The 21,116-nt window shown below is 46.0% G+C and overlaps 1 protein-coding gene across 2 annotated transcripts in view; it reads right to left on the reverse strand.

The window, feature by feature from the left end:
* The window catches only part of LOC138664641 (NXPE family member 2-like), a 245,655-nt gene that overhangs the window by 71,170 nt on the left and 153,369 nt on the right, over window positions 1–21,116 (reverse strand). For both annotated transcript variants that reach the window (XM_069751524.1, XM_069751525.1), the window contains exon 4: window positions 2,053–2,117. In XM_069751524.1, coding sequence (XP_069607625.1) covers window positions 2,053–2,117 — 65 coding nt within the window. The remainder of the gene's footprint in view (window positions 1–2,052; window positions 2,118–21,116) is intronic.

The following is a 21,116-nucleotide window of genomic DNA, read 5'->3' on the forward strand; positions in this document are numbered from 1 at the left end:
TTCTTGCGTCCGACGCTAGCGTCGGAAACGACGCAAGTGTCGAAAAACGCCACCCTAAAAACGCACGCGTCCCCTATGTTAAACATAGGGGCGCGTCGCCGCTGCGTCGCCGCTGCGTCGCCGGCGCAACAGCGACGCACATTGGCGGAACGCCAATGTGAACGTAGCCTATGTGGTATATGTGAATTACCTTCTTTTTATAACTTTGTTTTATATATATCTTGCCTCCTTTTTTCGTCCGGTTGTTCTTTTGTCATTTTTTTGTATATAATATATGGTGTATTTTGTATACTTCCTCCAGCTACAGGCACATTACTACTGTTGCCTTTTCTTGCCCAGCATATATATATATATATATATATATATATATATATATTTATTTATAATAAAGGCATTTTAATATACCATATCAGTTTGGCATTATATTATTTCCACTATTTATTCATATATATTTTCTATATACTAGTTTACTTCCATACATTGGGATTTCCCTCCTTTTTCCAATTACCGAATGGTCAGCAGTAGTGGCCTTGTATACATATTGTACATTTATATATATTTTTTCATTTGGACACCTATACATTTATTTTCTGGTTTATTTTATATTTATATGTATTATTTTTGTCCCATTGATCTGATATTTCCGGCTCACTGCTTTTCTCTTCCCCATTGACTTGCATTGGGTTTCGTGTTTCGGTCAATCCCCGACTTTTCACGATAATCGGCCGATTTCACTCGACTCGACTTTTGAGATAGTCGGGTTTCGCGAAACCCGACTCGATGCTAAAAAAGTAAAAGTCACTCAACCCTAGTAGTGAACACTGTGTGTCCTAACAGAGCAAGAAGAAATTAATGAGCTGGTTATAATCAAAATACACCTCCCTGCCCATGAATGCAGTCCCTGAGAATCCTCTCGGGGGCCTGATAAAAGGTCATTGAGGGCCGTAAGTGGCCCTGGGGCCTGAGGTTCACCACCCCTGTGCTAGATGGTTCACATATACTGTATGAGGAAATGATATGTGTGAAATGAAGGGCTATGCATTTGTACATTGTTTTTTCAACTTGAAAAAGATGCTAGTCCTCTGTACATATGAGTTGTGGAAACATAAACCATTCAACTCATCTTGGTTTTCATTACAGCAGTGTAGCTTAATATCGTTTTATCCTCCAAATAGGTCAACTGTTCTGGCGGAAATCATCCCCCATCCATTAGGCAGCAGCAGCTGATATTTTCAGGTGTTCATAGGAATGGTACCTGCAAATAACCCACTCAGGTGAGCATCTTCCTTTAACTTTTCTATACACAAAAATGTATCACTTCATGGTCTTCTGCGCTTTTATTACCATACAGTTTTTCTACCAAGTGTGAAATGATGGCAGTGATATCCTACACAGTCGCATAGTGTAAAATAATCTAGTATGCATCATGAAGCCCCACTCTCTCAATGGTTCTAAATGATGCCAATAATGTAAAAAACACATTGACATCGATATATAGTTTTTCAAAATGGATGTTGTTTGATCATTTGGCATCCATACATTGAGTTTGTTCACTCTGTACACTCATTGTTACTGTATGCCATACTATTTCTTCACATAATCTGGTCTTTTGTGTAAGCTATTGTTGGTGTTAATTACTGATGAGCAAATATACTCGTTACTCGAGATTTCTCCAGCATGCTCGGGGGTCCCCCGAGTATTTTTAGTACTCAGAGATTTAGTTTTTCTTGCTGCAGCTGAATGATTTACATCTGTTAGCCAGCATAAGTACATGTGGGGGTTGCCTAGCCTAGCCTAAAAAATACTGGGAGGACCCCTGAGCATGCTCGAGAAATCTCGAGTAACGCGTATATTCGCTCATCACTAGTGTTAATATGTTGGCTATAACATATTAATGCCCTTAGTTTAATAGAATATCAGTCCATCTATTTGAGTATTTAATTTATCTGTCTCACACCTATGAGATATATAAAAGACTCAGGTGATAGATAGGGGAAGACTACCTGGACCTCTTCAAGCTTAAGAGTAATGAAAAAAAATGAAACCACTTACTTGAACACTTCAGAACTTCAACACTTTGAACTAGTTTGTTAATTTCTGCTCCAAAATTGGAAATTCTTTAAGGAATAAAAAAAAAGTAAGAAAACATTTAAAGGGAATCTGCCAGAAAGAAAATTTTTCAACCAAACCGATATATGAAAATGCACATAAACTCGAATTTGACATGAATTTCCGGAAATCTGCTGTTTCCTGCAAATTTGAACAATACGGGATCGGATTGGAGAGAATCGGCAACAAATTAATAAACATGCTTAGAGCTATTTCTCATTTGCTGCACACTCCCACTTCATTGCTCTAATAGTCTAACATTAGGAGCGTTCACATGCCCCCTGAATACAGCACCCACTTGCACGTACTTGCTATTGGGACATGATTCTATCAACATTTTTTGGTCTCATCCTAATTGATAAAGACATGTGGGCTTTTACGATATTTTTTTGGGGAGAAATCTCCCTAATCATGAAACGCAGTGGCGTAACTACAAAGTGAGGGGCCCCGATGCGAACTTTCAAATGGGCCCCCCCCCCTTCGCCAAAATATTTCCCACCGAAATTCACATTTTCCCTATTCATTTCGCACACTATAGTTGTGTTGCAATGTTGTATAGTCTGACCTAATACTGCCCTGTACTCGCTGAGAAAAATGATTTTATAACTAACATGTCCCTATAGTAATATGTCCTCCCTCGCTCTAATTCCAAGCGCACTCCCGCCATTTGAAATTTGTGTGCTGTTTCTTCCTGGTATGACGCTGCAGTGCGTCATTTCCGGACCTGTGCAGTGTGGGGGTGTATTCGGTGTACTGGTCGGCTCCGGAGCATGCGCACTGCACATTCTGATGCTGGCGAGTACACACAATACTCCCCCACAGTGCACATGCTGGGCTCTGCCCACAGCCGTGTACAGCCCGTACACACACGGCTTCGCTCCGAGAACCAGTACACACACGGCTCTGCTCCGTACACCTTGTACACACACGGCTCTGCTCCGTACACCTTGTACACATGCGGCTCTGCTCCGTACACCTTGTACACACGCGGCTCTGCTCCGTACACCTTGTACACACACGGCTCTGCTCCGTACACCTTGTACACACGCGGCTCTGCTCCGTACACCTTGTACATACGCGGCTCTGCTCCGTACACCTTGTACACATGCAGCTCCGCTCCTTACACCTTGTACACACGCGGCTCCGCTCCGTACACCTTGTACACACGCAGCTCCGCTCCTTACACCTTGTACACACGCAGCTTTGCCCCATACACCTCACACACACGCTTCTCCGCTCCGTCCACCCCGTCCACATGCGGCTCCGCTCTATACACCTCTTAAACATGCAGCACCACTCCATACACCCCATACATACACGAATCCGCTCACCTCTTTCACCCTCGGCTCAGCTTTGTAGATCTCGTACACACCTGACTCCGCTCCGTACACCTCGTACACATTGCTCCACTACACACATACACAGCTCCGCTCTGTACACCTTGTACACACACGGCTCTGTTACATAAACATCCCCTCATTCAGCACCATGACAATCAAGCACAGCAGAGTCCTGCATAGTGCATACACTGAGGCCACTGATCATGTGACCCCTGACTCCTCCCCTCCAGTGACCTCATCATAGGTCCTGTGCACATAGAACAGGTAGGTGTGTGTGTGTGTGTGTGTGTGTGTCAGGTGTAAGCAGCACATCACTCACCAGCTGCTGCCTTCTTCCATCTCTCCAGCTTCAGTCAGTGACAGCCCAGCCGTTCTGCTAGGTCACATGTCCTTCACGGACACGCCCACTCGCCCCACACTGCTGAAAGTCTGGGGAAGCTGTGGGCGTGGCCAGCAGGATGCATGCGTGACTTGTCTCCTAGTCCTTTGTTTCCCCTGCTACTTGTTTTCTGGACTGCGCAGGCCCTGAAAGCGCTGCGGGCCCCGTCGCAGTCGCGACCCCTGCGACCGCAGTTGTTACGCCCCTGATGAAACGTAAACAAAAGTGTTCACTTACTAAAATGTGCTCATGGTTTTAAATAGTTTTTTGAACTTTTGCCATTGCTCCAACAATCTAATTCTTGATGCCGTACAAACATTATCTGAATACAGCATTTACACTACTTGCTTGTGGGAAATATGTGCCTATATTTTCTTGTCCCATCCTATTTTGTAAAGGCATGTGGTCTTCATCTTTAACCCCTTAGTGACGGAGCCAAATTTTTTAATCTGACCAGGGTCACTTTATGTGGTAATAACTCTGCAATGCTTCAACAAATCCCAGTGATTTTGAGATTTATTTTTCGTGACACATTATACTTTATGATAATAGTAAATTTAGGTCAATATGTTTTGTGTTTATTTATAAAAAATATAAAATATTTGAGAAAAATGTTAAAAAATTAGCAATTTTCAAACTTTGAATGATTATCCCTTTAATCCAGATGGCCATACCACAGCAAACCATTAATAAATAACATTTCCCACATGTTGGCTTTACATCAGCACCATTTGTAAAATGTTATTTTATTTTGTTAGCATTTTAGGAGGATAAAAAATGTAGCAGCAATTTTTCATTTTTTCAAGGAAATTTACAAAATTTATTTTTTTAGGGACTTATCCATGTTTGAAGGGACTTTAGGGGTCTTATATATTGGGAAACCCCCAAACCTGATACCATTTTAAAAACAGCACCTCCTTACATATTGAAAACTGCAGTCAGGTAGTTTATTAACTCTTCAGGTGCTTTACAGGACTTAATGCAAAGTGGCATGATAGGAATGAAAATGTGCATTTTTACCACCTAAATGTCTCTAACTTCTGAACAGATTACTACAGCAATCAGACTCTAAGGCCGCAATTTGGTCATGAATTGCCATGGCAAACATCAGGACCACAAAATCAAGATCTGAGGGCACCAATTTGGTTAAATAGGAAGCCCCCACACTCTGTTAACCATTTATAATGATGTAGTCACTATTGACAGTAGCATCTAAGGGGTTAAACAGAGTTGGACGGTGCAAACACTGATCGTGGCTGATGCAGCAAGTTGTCAGTTATAGTGGACAGCGGACAGCTGATGGATTGTCACTAGTGTTGAGCATTCCGATACCGCAAGTATCGGGTATCGGCCGATACTTGCGGTATCGGAATTCCGATACCGAGATCCGATACTTTTGTGGTATCGGGTATCGGTATCGGATCCATAGGGATGTGTAAAATGAAGAATTAAAATAAAAAATATTGATATGCTCACCTCTCCAGCGGCCCCTGGACTCAGCGCGGGTAACCGGCAGGCTTCTTTGTTCGAAATGAGCGCGTTTAGGACCTGAGAATGACGTCCCGGCTTCTGATAGGTCGCGGGCCGCCCTTGTGACCGCCACGCGACCAATCAGAAGCCGCGACGTCATCGAAGGTCCTTAACGCGCTCATTTTTAAAAATGAGCGCGTTAATAGCTTTTTGACGTAGCGGCTTGTGATTGGTCGCGTGGCCGCGACCAATCACAAGCCGCTACGTCATCGAAAGTTATTAACGCGCTCATTTTTAAAAATGAGCGCGTTAATAGCTTTCGATGACGTAGCGGCTTGTGATTGGTCGCGGCCACGCGACCAATCACAAGCCGCTACGTCAAAAAGCTATTAACGCGCTCATCTTTAAAAATGAGCGCGTTAAGGACCTTCGATGACGTCGCGGCTTCTGATTGGTCGCGTGGCGGTCACAAGGGCGTGGCCACGACCAATCACAAGCCGCTACGTCATCGAAAGTTATTAACGCGCTCATTTTTAAAAATGAGAGCGTTAAGGACCTTCGATGACATCGCGGCTTCTGATTGGTCGCGTGGCGGTCACATGGGCGGCCCGCGACCAATCAGAAGCCGGGACGTCATTCTCAGGTCCTAATCGCGCTCATTTCGAACAAAGAAGCCTGCCGGTTACCCGCGCTGAGTCCAGGGGCCGCCGGAGAGGTGAGCATATCAATATTTTTATTTTAATTCTTTATTTTACACATCCCTATGGATCCCAGGGCCTGAAGGAGAGTTTCCTCTCCTTCAGACCCTGGGAACCATCAGGATACATTCCGATACTTGATGTCCCATTGACTTGTATTGGTATCGGATATCGGTATCGGCGATATCCGATATTTTTCGGGTATCGGCCGATACTATCCGATACCGATACTTTCAAGTATCGGACGGTATCGCTCAACACTAATTGTCACCTGTATGGGGAGGCTATTCTCTTATATCTCAGGTCAGTTAAAAGATGTATTGGCTGTCATTAAGGGGTTAATATAAAAGGAACACCTGTTTTAACTGTCTACTCTAGATTCGGTACATCGCACAACCATACTAGCGTTGTTGCCACATATTTGTTACTGGTCACGAGCCTAATTGAGTAATTTTCTCAACCTAACATTGTAGATTTCATTAAATTACTTTTCATTTTGGTGGACCATCATTGTATAAAACAATTTTGTTTTAAAGCTTTAAAACAAACAAGAGGTTAAGGTTTTGCCACAATAATACTACTGGCTGTTGCTGAAATTTACTTTCCGTGTGTGTAGTTATGTTGTGACCTCTTTAATTAGAGTTTTTATTTTGTATCCCTTGGGAGAACTTTAAACCAGAAATATGTTAAGTGTGCTAGCCAAGTTTTCAAATAAATTAAACGTTATATTTTGTTCCAAGATACTGTGTGCAAAATCAAAACGTGGCAAAGGCAACAGACATGTCAGGGTGATTGAAAAAATCTTATATAATGGATAAGAATGTGGTTGCCACTGGCAGCAGCATTAACTCTACTGGCAATGCTGGCAGCAACCATCCTGGCAGTAGCAATACCAAACATTTAGACTCCTTTACAAACTCTGGAAAGAAAGCTAGTGGTGAGGAAGCAGAGGACATAATGAAGTATATGAATCATCCCTCATCTCAATCACAGTAAGATGATGTAGTCTCTGACAGTGACACCATCAGGTGGAGTCAGTGTTCTGCAGAGTCTACCTTTTCTGTTGCTATAACAGTTAGTGATGTACATAACGTAAAACAATTCATCTATAACACCTTTTTCAATTCTGCCCCTGAGTCACCTAACCCACTTCACCTTGGAGGATAAGGAGTATAATACATCAGTGAAACTTCAGTTGATATTTTGAAAAACATGAACAGTCAGTTTTTGTTATTGGAAAACATGGTGCCAGAGAAGATGGACAACATCCAATTAGCGTGTGAGACAACTGACGCAATGATGTTATTTTAATGCGTCAGCTGTGCACTGCAGAAAGTCAGTGCATCGGAGAGAGTAGAGGCAGAAGGGGAGATAGGTGAGTATTTGGTGTTTTTTTCATTGCGTGGGATGTTTGGCTAGACATGGGGAGACTATAGGGGTCTCATACTGGACATGGGGAGGCTATAGGATCTCATGTTGGACGAGAGGAGACTGTACTTCTCATGCTTGACATGGGGAAGCTATGTGGGTCTCATGCTGGAAAATAGGAGGCTATGGGGATGTCATGCTGCACATGGGGAGGCTGTGTGGGTCTAATGCTGGACAACAGGAGGCTACTGGGGTCTCAAGCTGGACAAGAAGGGACAATGGGGTCCCATGCTGGACATGGGGAGGTTATGTGGATATCATGCTGGTCAAGAAGAGGCTACTAGGGTCTCATGCTGGACAAGAGGGGGCTATGGGGTCTCATGCTGGACCTGAGGAGGTTATGTCGGTCTCATGCATAGTAAGTTAAGGCTATGGGAGTCACATGCAAGACAAGAGGAGGCTATGAGGGTCTTATGCTGGACATGAGGAGGCTATGGGGGTCTCATGCTGGACAAGAGGAGGCTATGGGGTTTCCAAGCTGGACATGGGGAGGCTATGAGGTCTCATGCTGCATATTGTGAGGATATGGAGCTCTCATTCTGGACATGGGGAGGCTAAGAGGCTCTCTTGCTGATCTTAGGGAGGCTATTCTGGACATGGAGAAGATAAGTCATCATGTCCTCCCTCTATCTGACACGGAACCTGTCAATAACTGAACTCCTCATGTTTACTCCCTCTACTAACCTACCTTTGCCCATGTTAGGAGTCGAGTTCCTGCCGCTGCACAGGAGGAATCTCGAACCATGTTCGCTGCAGTCTCCCACTCTCCTTCAGCCACAGTGGAGCCTGCTCAGCAGAGACGTTGGTCCCAGGTTCTGGCTCAAGTTGATACTGTGCGCTTGGTTACTGCTGCCTTACCAGGCTCTGCCTTTGTAGCCAGTGCTGATCAGCAGTGAACAGGCGTTTGAGGGACTAAGTCCTGCTTTTCCCATACTGAGCATACCCATGGGACGACCTCCCATTGAAGGTCGGGGTCACGCGCTCAGGTCCTGTAGCAGCTCCTATTGGACCATTAAGAAGGTCCTTGAGAGCTACAGCTATAAAAGGTTCGCATGGCCATGCGCTAGTATAAACTTGATAACGTGTGTGTGTAGATGAATGTCTGTCGATGAATGAAAGCTCCTTAATCATTCCCATCCCTAGTGATGATGACTGCTCGGGAATGGTGGAAGCTACCTAGCACCCGACAGTGCTACCTGCACACATAGCACACGTTTCTGCGTCTACTCGCAGTGCCACCCGTTATGGAGGCAATGTCTCAGTACCTACAGGAGAATCTGGCAAGAGGATTCATTAGGAAGTCAGTGTCACCTTCAGGGGCGGGGTTCTTCTTTGTGCAGAAGAAGAATGGAGAATTACGTCCATGCATAGATTACAGGGGTCTTAATGCCATCACCGTTAAGAATAAATACCCTCTGTCCTGGATATCTGAGCTCTTCGATAGGTTGCGGGGAGCAAGGGTATTTACTAACCTTAATCTGTGGGGTGCTTACAACCTGATTCGCATCCGTGAGGGGGACGAATGGAAGACGGCTTTTAACATCAGGGAAGGGCACTATGAATACCTGGTGATGCCCTTCGGGCTTTGTAATGCCACAGCCGTTTTCCAAGACTTTGTAAACAATATCTTCGATATGCTCTCCACCTCAGTTGTAGTCTATCTGGATGATATTCTCATCTACTCTCCAGATATAGACTCCCACCAGAGAGATGTTTGCATAGTCTTCAACCTCCTACGGGCAAACTCCTAATATGCCAAGTTGGAGAAGTGTGTGTTTGAGCAGGAGTCTTTGCCTTTCCTGGGCTATATCATCTCTGCCCAAGGATTGACTATGGATCCTGCCAACCTACAGGCTGTGATGGACTGGCAGGAACCCCATTCTCTCAAAGCGGTGCAGCGCTTTATGGGGTTCATCGACTATTATCACCAGTTCATTCCCTACTTCTCAACTTTGGTAGCTCCCATGGTTGCCATGACCAAGAAGGAAGCTAACCCAAATTGTGGTCGGAGGAGGTCTCCAAGGCCTTCCTCTCTATCAAGTCACACTTCGCTGGCGCTCCCATTTTACATCGACCCAATGTTGATAAACCATTTATCATGGAGGTGAATGCCTCTTCTGTCGGAGCCGGAGCAGTCCTCTTCCAAAAGGATGCTCATTGTCGGAAGCATCCTTGCTTCTTCTTCTCCAAGACCTTTACACCGGCAGAGAGGAATTATTCCATCGGGGACAAGGAGATGCTAGCCATGAAGTTGGCCTTTTCAGAGTGGAGACATCTTCTGGAGGGGGCTCGTTAATAGGGTTGAGCGAAACAGATTGGGCAAATTCAAAAATCACCGACTTTCGGCAATGTCGGGTTTCATGAAACCCGACCCGATCCTAGTGTGGGATCGGCCATGAGGTTGGCGATCGTCACGCCAAAGTCGCGTTTCATATGACGCTTTCAGTGCCATTTTTCAGCCAATGAAGGAGGACGCAGAGTGTGGGTAGCGTGATGACATAGGTCTCGGTCCCCACCATCTGAGAAGGGCATGACAGTGATTCGTTTGCTTTCTGCGGCGTCACAGGGGCTATAAAGGGGCGTGCACGCTGACCGCCATCTTACTTCTGCCGATCTTAGCATAGGGAGAGGTTGCCGCAGCTTCATCAGAAGAAGGGATATAGTTAGGGAGGTAAGATTAACCCCCAAACTGCTTGTGCTGTAGCGATTTTCACTGTCCAACACCACCATTTTTTTGCAGGGACAGTGGAGGCTATATTTTTGTGCATCAGCTCTGTAGCTAATTAGGCTGCCTTATAAGGCTCCCTGATAGCTGCATTGCTGTTTGCATGCTGCTGTGCAAACCAACTGCTTTTTTAAAAGCAAAAATCCTGTTGCTCCTTTCTGCACAGTTATCTTGTTTATTTGTCCACATTTTTGTGTGCAGTATTCCTTTTTATTGCTGCCATACTTTTCCTGAGATCATTGTAGGGAGATTGAAATTGTACTACAGTCATAGTATTTTTTCATATATCTTCCAGCCACTTTCTGCCACTTACATTTTGTTGCTTTATACACTGGGCCTGAGTTTTGGTTCAGTCTCCCCTCAAAAAAGTGAGATTCAAATTCTCACAAAGTGGATATGCAGCGCCCCAGAGTCCTGGTCATTGCAGTAATGTCGTTCTTCCACTAGGGGGGAGCGATGTTACGTCTGATGGCACCAAAGGAGTTCACCCTGCCAGGCATCACAGCCACACACACACTTCACACGCCGGCCACCAGGGGGAGCAAAAGTTTCTATCTATTAGGCCACTCCTCACACTTGGGTAAAACTGGGGGTTTGGTTAGGAAGTGAGGCAGTTGGAGCCAGGAGGAGGAGAGGAGCAGACTTGGCTCAGCCCAGAAAGGGAAAGAAGGACACAGAGCTGCGCCTGCAACCCATGCGGCAGCTTCCTAAGAAAGGACAAGAAAGGAAGTGTGCCGTGGTGAGTGAGCACAGAAGTCTTAGCAGTAGGAGTAAAACACCAGTGGGAATCCAGCTAGGAGCAGGCTGCCTCCCACTGAGCGCAGATCCGGTGGCCGGAATACCGAGGGAGTAATAGACTCTACGCTTTACTTCAGAGACCGGCAGGACAGTCGATTCCAAGTTGGCTGCCCGACCTAAGAACCTAAGCAGACAAGGTGGCAACGCGGAGGAGGGGCGACGCTAGGGTCCCTATAAAATAGCCTCAGGCCACCACCGTCATACGGGTTTGTCCTATCCATCTGGGGGACAGAGAGAAGAGTAACAAGAGTGAAGACCCTATGAGAGCTAATGCACGTAGTGACCTACTACGTTACTGTGCACAAGGGGAAGGCTACTGATTTCCACCTGGATAGGTGGACTCTGATATTGCCATCAGACCGGCCGGACTCTGCCTACCCTGTCATCCGGCACCCTGGACTGTGGATGCTGAAGCCTTCAGTAAAGGTAAAGAGACTGCACCCATTGTGTCCTCGTTATTCACTGCGCCTTGCACCATCCACCATCACCATCTACACTTCTGGGAAGCCCTGGGGATATACTTCACCTGTGGGAAGGTATACCATCTAGCTGCCATTCCATCACCCCAGCGGACCCCTAAGCAGCGTCGATCACCCTGACCGAATACCACAGGTGGCGTCACGAACACTTGACAAACTTATATCACCTTTTAAATGGGCGCCCCTTAGCAGGGCCACGGACCGGGTCGGGCCACCGTGACATCCCCGCAGAAGGGACTGAAGGACCCGGTACCGAGTACCCCATTGCCCTGCGCCTGGAGGGGCAATCCAGATATACTTCTGTCCTGTTAGAACCAGAAACACATGGGCTACTTGCACATTGAACAGGTCTGTGAGAACCTGTTCACACCACCAAGAAACTTGAAGACACAAAAGAGCACAGTGAGGTCAAAAATACTCTGTTGTAAAAAAAATGACAGTAATAAGCAAGTGCTAGTCAAAAGATGGAAAGAAACAGGGTATTTAGTTGATACTTTTTTGCAAAAAAATGTATGTAAGCTGCTCCACCAATCGCCAAGGTATACCCATATAGAGCAGTCCTAACTAATGTATATAATCCCTATCTGATGTATTTAAAACCTGATCATCTGTATAGTACCTGTATAAGCAGGGTTCACAGAGGAAATATCCATGTGGACATGCTGGATGGAACAGCTTGAGTGCAAATAACCCACAAAGGAGTGGTGGACTCCCCAATCTTGTAGAAACAAGAGAACAATTATAGAATCAGAAACACATGGGCTACTTGCACATTGAACAAGTCTGTAAGAACCTGTTCACACCACCAAGAAACTTGAAGACACAAAAGAGCGCAGTGAGGTCAAAAATACTATGTTGTAAAAAAAAATCACAGTAATAAGCAAGTGCTAGTCAAAAGATGGAAAGAAACACGGTATTTAGTTGATACGTTTTTTTGCAAAAAAATGTATGTAAGCTGCTCCACCAATCGCCAAGGTATACCCATATAGAGCAGTCCTAACTAATGTATATAATCCCTATCTGATGTAGTTAAAACCTAATCATTCTGTCCTGTTAGTTTGTCGTATGTCAACCAGCCACTTTCTGCCACTTAGATTGTGTTGTTTTATCACAGGGCCTGAGTTTTGGTGCAGTCTCCCAAAAAAAAGGGAGATTCAAATTCTCACAAAGTGAATATACTAGAGTCCTGTTAGTTTGTTGTATATCAGCCACCACTTTCTGCCACTTACATTGTGTTGTTTTATGAACAGGGCCTGAGTTTAGGTGCAGTCTCCCCCCAAAAAAGGGAGATTCAAATTCTCACAAAGTGGATATACTAGAGTCCTGATAGTTTGTCGTATATCAGCCAGCCACTTTCTGCCACTTACATTGTGTTGTTTTATGCACAGGGCCCGAGATTAGGTGCAGTCTCCCACCAAAAAAAGGGAGATTTAAATTCTCAAAAAGTTTATATACACCTTCTACCTTGTTTTACAGTACCGTATAACGGTTGTTTTTTTGGTTAGATTTTCCAAAAAATTAGGAAGTCTGGTGGAAGAGCCCGTGGCCGTGGGCGGTGGTTGCCAGCTGGTAGTGATGGTGGTGCTGGTGGTGGTGCATCTGGTGGTAGGGTCAAAAGCACAATAGCACCTAAGGCTGGAGGTGTTGACCCAGCGTCATCGTCTGGCTACACAAGGCCTCGAAGGCTCCCTTATCTGGGAGTAGGAAAACAGGTTTTAAAGCCGGAGCAGCAGGAAAAAGTTTTGGCTTTCCTTGCTGACTCAGCCTCTAGCTCTTTCGCCTCCTCTTCAGAAAGTTCCAAATATAAAAGCAGCGAGTCGTCAGTGGATGCTCCCGGTCAGGAACAACATGTTTCCTTGTGTCCTTCACCCGAACCAAAAGTGAAGGATGCGTCAGGCGACACTACAGGTTACTCCATGGAGCACTTTACACATACCGTGCCTGGGTTAGAAAGGGAAATTGTTAACTGCCCATTACAAGATGAATCGGACATGGAGTGCACTGATGCACAGCCACAGCTAGATTACTATGCTGTTCCATTGACTCAGATCACTACATTGCCCTCGCAGTGTACTGAGCCAGAATCTGACCCTGATGAGACTATGGTGCCCCGTCCCGAATGCTATAGCACCTCACACGGTGACTCAGGGGAAAGTGCACATGACATTGAAGAGGAGGTGATAGAGGACCCAGTTGTTGACCCAGATTGGCAGCCATTGGGGGAAGAGGGTGCCGCTGCCAGTAGCTCAGAAGCGGAGGAGGCTGGTCCGCAGCAGCCATCTACATTGCAACAGCTGTCATCTGGTAGGCCCGTATCCAAGAAAGTTTGCCAAAAACAAAAGCAGTTTTAGGACAGCATGGCCATCCGGTGAAAGTAGCACAGCATGCAATGCCTGAAAAGGTATTTCATAGTACGAAGAGTGTAGTGTGGCAATTTTTTAACCAAGATCCAAAGGATCAATCAAAAGTTATCTGTAAGAAATGCTCAAAGACCCTTAGCAGATGGAAAAATATTCAGAATTTAAATACAACGTATATGCTTAGACATTTAACCAGCATGCACCTGCAAGCCTGGACTAACTACCAAACGTCCCGTACCGTTGGTGCACCTGCTCAGAATGAAGGTAGCCAGCAACGCAACATTGATCCCCTCACTGTAAGCCCACCGGTTAGGACACCACCAGCAGGAAATGTGGAGGTATCGTCGCAAGGCCAAAGCAGTCAGGGAATCACAAGATTATTCGAAGGAAACACTGTATGTAGGCCAACATCAAGAATACCATCACCAACCCTCTCTCAATCATTTCCACCACCACCACTGCTAGTTCCACTATATGCAGCTCTCCAGTCCAGCTCACCCTTCAAGAGACTCTCGTTAGGAAAAGAAAGTACTCATCCTCTCATCCGTGTACACAGTGTTTGAACGCCCACATTGCTAGACTAATCTCATCAGAGATGATGTCCTACCGGTTGGTTGAAAGCAAAGCTTTCAAAGACCTGACGGCCTACGCAGAACCACGCTATGACATACCCAGTCGGCAATTCTTTGCGAGAAAAGCCATCCCAGCCCTCCACCAGCATGTCAAAGACCGCATTGTCCATGCACTGAGGCAATCAGCGAGTGGAAAGGTGCACCTCACAACAGATGCATGGACCAGTAGGTATGGCCAGGGACGTTACGTGTCCATTATGGCACACTGGGTAAATGTGGTGGATGCAGGGTCCACAGGGGACAGCCATAGTGGGACAGTTCTGCCTAGACCACGGTCTAGGAAACAGTTGGCTGTAGGCGTTCGCCACCCCTCCTCCTCCTCCAGAAGCAAAAGCTCCTCCACAGAGCACAGTCGCACGACCACTCCATCCGCAGCTCCCAGTGTTGCACATGAGGTGTCCCATTATTGAACAGCTAGTGGTAAGCGTCAGTAGGCTGTGTTACAAATGAAGTGTTTGGGACACAACACACACACCGCGGAAGTACTGGCCAAGTATTTGCAGCAACAAACTCAGTCATGGCTGGGCAGTGCACATCTTGAGGCAGGCAAGGTAGTCAGTGATAACGGAAGGAATTTTATGTCTGCCATAGCTCTTGTGAGAACTTAAACACATACCTTGCCTGGCTCACACCTTGAACCTGGTGGTGCAGTGCTTCCTCAAAAATTATCCGGAGTTACCAGCCCTGCTCCTGAAGGTGCGAAGACTTTGCTTGCACATCCGCCGGTTGCCCGTACACTCCAGCCGTATGCTGAACCATCAACGATCGCTGAATCTTCCCCAGCACCGCCTAATAATCGACGTTGCAACAAGGTGGAACTCCACACTGCATATGGTTCAGAGGCTGTGCGAACAGAGGCGTGCTGTAATTAATTTGTGGGAGGATACACATACACGGGCAGGCAGTTGGATGGCAGACATGGAGTTGTCTGGTGTGCAGTGGTCGAAGCTACAAGACCTCTGTCAAGTACTTCAGTGTTTTGAGGAATACACATGGCTGGTAAGTGCAGACGACGCCATCATAAATATGAGCATCCCACTAATGCGTCTGCTGATGCAAGGTTTGACGCACATTAAGGAGCTGGTGCCTGCAGCCGAGGAGGAGGGAAGCCTTAATGACAGTCAGCCATTGTCTGCTCAGGGAACTCTCCAGGATGAGGTGGCAGATGAAGAGGAGGAGGAGGCAGATGATGGGGATGAATATTTATGGGAGGAGGATGCTTTTCAGGGGGCAATAGAAACTGGTGGCGTTGCACGGTCAGGTACAGGGTTTTTGCGAGACACAAGTGATGTTGATTTGCAAGAAAGTGCTCCTCAACCCAGCACAAGCAGTGAATTGACACCTGGAACATTGGCTCACAAGACTGAGTATGCTTTGCGTATCCTAAAAAGGGACCCCTGCATTATCAAAATGATGACCGATGACGATTACTGATTAGCCTGCCTCCTGGATCCATGATATAAAGGAAAGTTACAAAATATCATTCCACATGAGAACCATGAGCAAATATTGGCTACCAAACAAGCAACTCTTGTAGACCGTTTGGTTCAGGCATTCCCAGCACACAGCGGCGATGATGGTTCTAACACGAGCCGTAGGGGGCAACATGGCAGAGGTGTTGGAGGTGCACAAATCCGAAGTGGCGTTGGACAGAGGGGTTTTATGACCAGGTTGTGGAGTGATTTCGCAATGACCGCTGACATGACAGGTACTGCTGCAGCTATTCAAAGTAACAGGAGACAACATTTGTTCAATATGGTTACGAACTACTTTTCCTCCCTTATTGATGTTCTCCCACACAGGTCATTCCCCTTTGACTACTGGGCATCTAAAATAGACACCTGGCCTGAATTGGCAGAATATGCATTATAGGAGCTCGCTTGCCCTGCTTCTAGTGTGCTATCAGAAAGAGTCTTCAGGGCTGCTGGTTCCATACTGACAGAAAAAAGGACACGTCTGACTACCCAGAATGTTGATGATCTAACCTTCATTAAAATAAACCAATCATGGATTTCCAAATATTTTGTCCCACCTTCCCCTGCTGACACGTAGCTTGCCAGAAAAATGTCTTGCTTTTGGCCTCCTCTTACTGACTTCTCCAATTCCTCCATTTGCAGCTGCTGAATGTCCACCAATGGCCATTTGTATACCTCCCTAAATGGGCTGACTCCCCCCACAGGGCCGTGGTCACCACCTGGCGCAAGCACCGGTGCGAGTGCCGTTTGACTGGACAGGTGGGTGGGCCCACTCTTGGGCGACGGCACTGGCACAGGGTCCCTCATAGTACAATGAAGTGTCTCTGACGGTGATGGTACACAACCAACGTCAGACACACCGTCGCAATATGAGGGGCCCTGTGCCAGTACCGCCGCCCACGAGAGAGTATTCTCCCCCAGCTCGAACAGTGCTCTACCACTTGCAATACTTACCTCTCCCTGCTCCACCACTGTGTAGTCTGTGCTGTTAAATCCTTCAATGGCACTGCCAATACAAATTTGTTAAAATGATAGATGATAGTTAAAAGATACAGGGGCCCTAGCCTGCATTTAGACCAGTTAATACTTTGCGCCTACTACCACTGTCTGCTACTCAGCAGAGGAGCCCACCCCTGTACCTAGCTATGCCACCTGTTTATTTATGAACAATTATTTGGCAGACATTTAACCCAATTTTTTGGGGGGGCCTACTAACTGAGTCTGCGCCACTCATTACAGTTGTCCTACACTGACCAAAGCAATGCCGCCTGTTTAGTCCTGTTACCAATTTTGAACTGCATTGAGCCTACTTTTTAATTTGTGCCTACTAAATGTGTCTGCGCCACTCATTAGAGTTGTCCTCCACTGAACAAAGTAATGCCACCTGTTTAGTCCTGTTACCAATTTTGAACTGCATTGAGCCTACTTTTTAATTTGGGCCTACTAAATGTGTCTATGCCACTCATTACAGTTGTCCTCCACTGAACTAAGCAATGCTGCCTATTTAGTCCTGTTACCAATTTTGAACTGCATTGAGCCAACTTTTTTTATTTGGGCCTACTAACTGTGTCTGCGCCACTCATTTCAGTTGTCCTCCACTGAACAAAGCTATGCCGCCTGATTAGTCCTGTTACCAATTTTGAATTGCATTGAGCCTACTTTATTATTTTGGGCCTACTAACTGTGTCTGCCACTCATTATAGTTGTCCTCCACTGAACAAAGCATTGCCGCCTGTTTAGTCCTGTTACCAATTTTGAACTGCATTGAGCCTACTTTTTTATTTGGGCCTACTAAATGTGTCTGCGCCACTCATTAGAGTTGTCCTCCACTGAACAAAGATATGCCACCTGTTTAGTCCTGTTACCAGTTTTGAACTGCACTGAGCCTACTTTTTTAATTGAGCCTACTAACAGTGTCTGCGCCACTCATTAGAGTTGTCCTCCACTGAACAAAGCTATGCTGCCTGTTTAGTCCTGTTACCAATTTTGAACTGCATTGAGCCAACTTTTTTATTTGGGCCTACTACCTGTGTCTTCGCCACTCATTAGAGTTTTCCTACACTGAACAAAGCTATGCCGCCTGTTTAGTCCTGTTACCAATTTTGAACTGCATTGAGCCTAATTTTTAATTTGGGCCTACTAAATGTGTCTGCGCCACTCATTACAGTTGTCCTCCACTGAACAAAGTAATGCCGCCTGTTTAGTCCTGTTACCAATTTTGAACTGCATTGAGCCAACTTTTTTATTTGGGCCTACTAACTGTTTCTGGGCCACTCATTACAGTTGTCCTCCACTGAACAAAGCAATGCCGCCTGTTTAGTCCTGTTACCAATTTTGAACTGCATTGAGCCTACTTTTTAATTTGGGCCTACTAAATGTGTCTGCGCCACTCATTAGAGTTGTCCCCCACTGAACAAAGATATGCCGCCTGTTTAGTCCTGTTACCAGTTTTGAACTGCACTGAGCCTACTTTTTTAATTGAGCCTACTAACAGTGTCTGCGCCACTCATTATATTTGTCCTCCACTGAACAAAGCTATGCCGCCTGTTTAGTCCTGTTACCAATTTTGAACTGCATTGAGCCTACTTTTTAATTTGGGCCTACTAAATGTGTCTGCGCCACTCATTACAGTTGTCCTCCACTGAACAAAGTAATGCCGCCTGTTTAGTCCTGTTACCAATTTTGAACTGCATTGAGCCAACTTTTTTATTTGGGCCTACTAACTGTGTCTGGGCCACTTATTACAGTTGTCCTCCACTGAACAAAGCAATGCCGCCTGTTTAGTCTTGCTACCAATTTTGAACTGCATTGAGCCTACTTTTTAATTTGGGCCTACTAAATGTGTCTGCGCCACTCATTAGAGTTGTCCTCCACTGAACAAAGATATGCCGCCTGTTTAGTCCTGTTACCAGTTTTGAACTGCACTGAGCCTACTTTTTAAATTGAGCCTACTAACAGTGTCTGCGCCACTCATTAGAGTTGTCCTCCACTGAACAAAGCTATGCTGCCTGTTTAGTCCTGTTACCAATTTTGAACTGCATTTATCCCACTTTATTATTTGGGGCCTACTAACTGTGTCTGCCACTCATTATAGTTGTCCTCCACTGAACAATGCAATGCCGCCTGTTTAGTCCTGTTACCAATTTTGAACTGCATTTATCCCACTTTATTATTTTGGGCCTACTAACTGTGTCTGCCACTCATTATATTTGTCCTCCACTGAACAAAGCAATGCCGCCTGTTTAGTCCTGTTACCAATTTGGAACTGCATTTAGGCTACTTTATTATTTTGGGCCTACTAACTGTGTCTGCCACTCAGTATAGTTGTCCTCCACTGAACAAAGCAATGCCGCCTGTTCAGTCCTGTTACCAATTTTGCACTGCATTTAGCCTACTTTATTATTTGGGCCTATATCTGTGTTTCCTCCTCATCCTGCCCATTGCCCAGCCACTGCTAGATGAGTCTGCTGGTACATTGACCCAGACCACTACATTCCCCTTGCACTCTACACAGCCTGAATCTGACCCTGCTTAAAGTCAGGTTCCCCTTCCCGCATACTATACCACCTTACAAGGGGACAAAGAGGAAGGTGCAGATGAAAGTGCAGGTTCCTTCATCAGGTGGGGGGGCATACTCGTTGGCGATGTTACTGGCACAGGGCCCCTTATAGTACGCAAAAGTGTCTCTGGCAGTGGGAGGTGCCACCCTCCGTCAAAGACACCGCCGTACTATGAGGCGCCCTTTGCCAGAGCAAACGAGTGGGCCCCCCTGCTTGCTCAGGATCACAGCACTTGCAAAGTTGAAATACTTACCTCTCCCTGCTCCACCGCCGTGACGTATTCCGCGTTTCCTGCGCCCACGAAAATCTTGAGCCAGCCCTACCCCCCAACAACTTTAGCCAAATGACCCCCAGTTTTCAATGCCTAACTATTATTATAAAGTAAATTAAGATTGACAAGCTTAAGACATAAGAATTGATGTTTTTGGCATTAAAATGGGCACTGTAGGTGTTTTCCTGTCCTCCACTCACTGCCGACTTTGATTCCCCATTGACTTGCATTGGGTTTCGTGTTTCGTTCGGCCCCCGACTTTTTGAAATAATCAGCCGATTTCACCAGACCTGACTTTTGACAAAGTCGGGTTTCGTGAAACCCGAACCGATCCGAAAAAAGTAAAAGTCGCTCAACTCTAGTGATGAGTGAACACGCTCGCCACTACTCGTTACTCACCCGAGTATCACTATGCTCTGTGTACTCGGCGAGCAGCGAACATTTCCGGGATTATTCGGCGGTAACTGTTGTCTCTACCCAGATTTTTTGGCAGACTTTTGAGACCCAATCATGGTGCAGGGATTGTCTGACAGGCCATGAAATGCCGCAGCCATCTTTGTTGTGGTCTTGCAGTAATTGGCTTGGCCGCACAGCAGCATCCCGAGTATAATAGACCTGGCACAGCCCTGCTCGCTGAATTCTGTTCCTGATTCAGCGAGAGTAGGGAGAGATGGTGCTGAGATAGGGTCAGAATCATGGTTTTTAGAGTTAGTGTAGGTCTACAATGTTAGGACTGTCGGAACGCACCAAATAATAATATTAAAGAATATGAGGTGCACTCGCAGTCCGGGGTCCACCATGCAGAGAGATGACACCTGCTGCTGAGTAATGGTGGATGGACGCTTGCTCACACGTGCTTTAGACCTCACCCAGTGTGAATAGAAGCAAACTCTGTTGCTTCACAGAAATGCCATAAATACGCTGCACCCTGTTAGCAGTCACAGGGTGCAGCTGAAAGACAATAGAGGGATCCCTATGAATCACCCCCACTAAACTAGTGATTGGACTCGCTCTGAACATCGGTGGCTGTTGAGCCAGCGCCTGAGGACGCCCTGAGTCAGATGCTGAATCCAAGCGGTAGTTCCCACCCTACACTGTCCGGCTGTCAGGAAAGCGCACTGATTGCGCACAGTGCCGTACAAGCGGGCACTGCGATTAGACACTGAAACATGTGCAAAGTGTGCAGGTTGCACTGTCAGGCGCTAGATAGCTTCCACCATTCACGAGCAGTCATCAACACAAGGAATGGGAATGATTAAGAAGCTTTCATCAATCGACATACAGTACATCCATCTACACACACATGTTATCAAGTTTATATTTATAACCTTTTATAGAAGTAGCGCTCCAAGATCTTCTAGATGGTCCAATAGGAGCAGCAACAGGACCTGA

Source organism: Ranitomeya imitator, chromosome 2 (assembly GCF_032444005.1).
Source record: "Ranitomeya imitator isolate aRanImi1 chromosome 2, aRanImi1.pri, whole genome shotgun sequence".
NCBI lineage: Eukaryota > Metazoa > Chordata > Amphibia > Anura > Dendrobatidae > Ranitomeya > Ranitomeya imitator.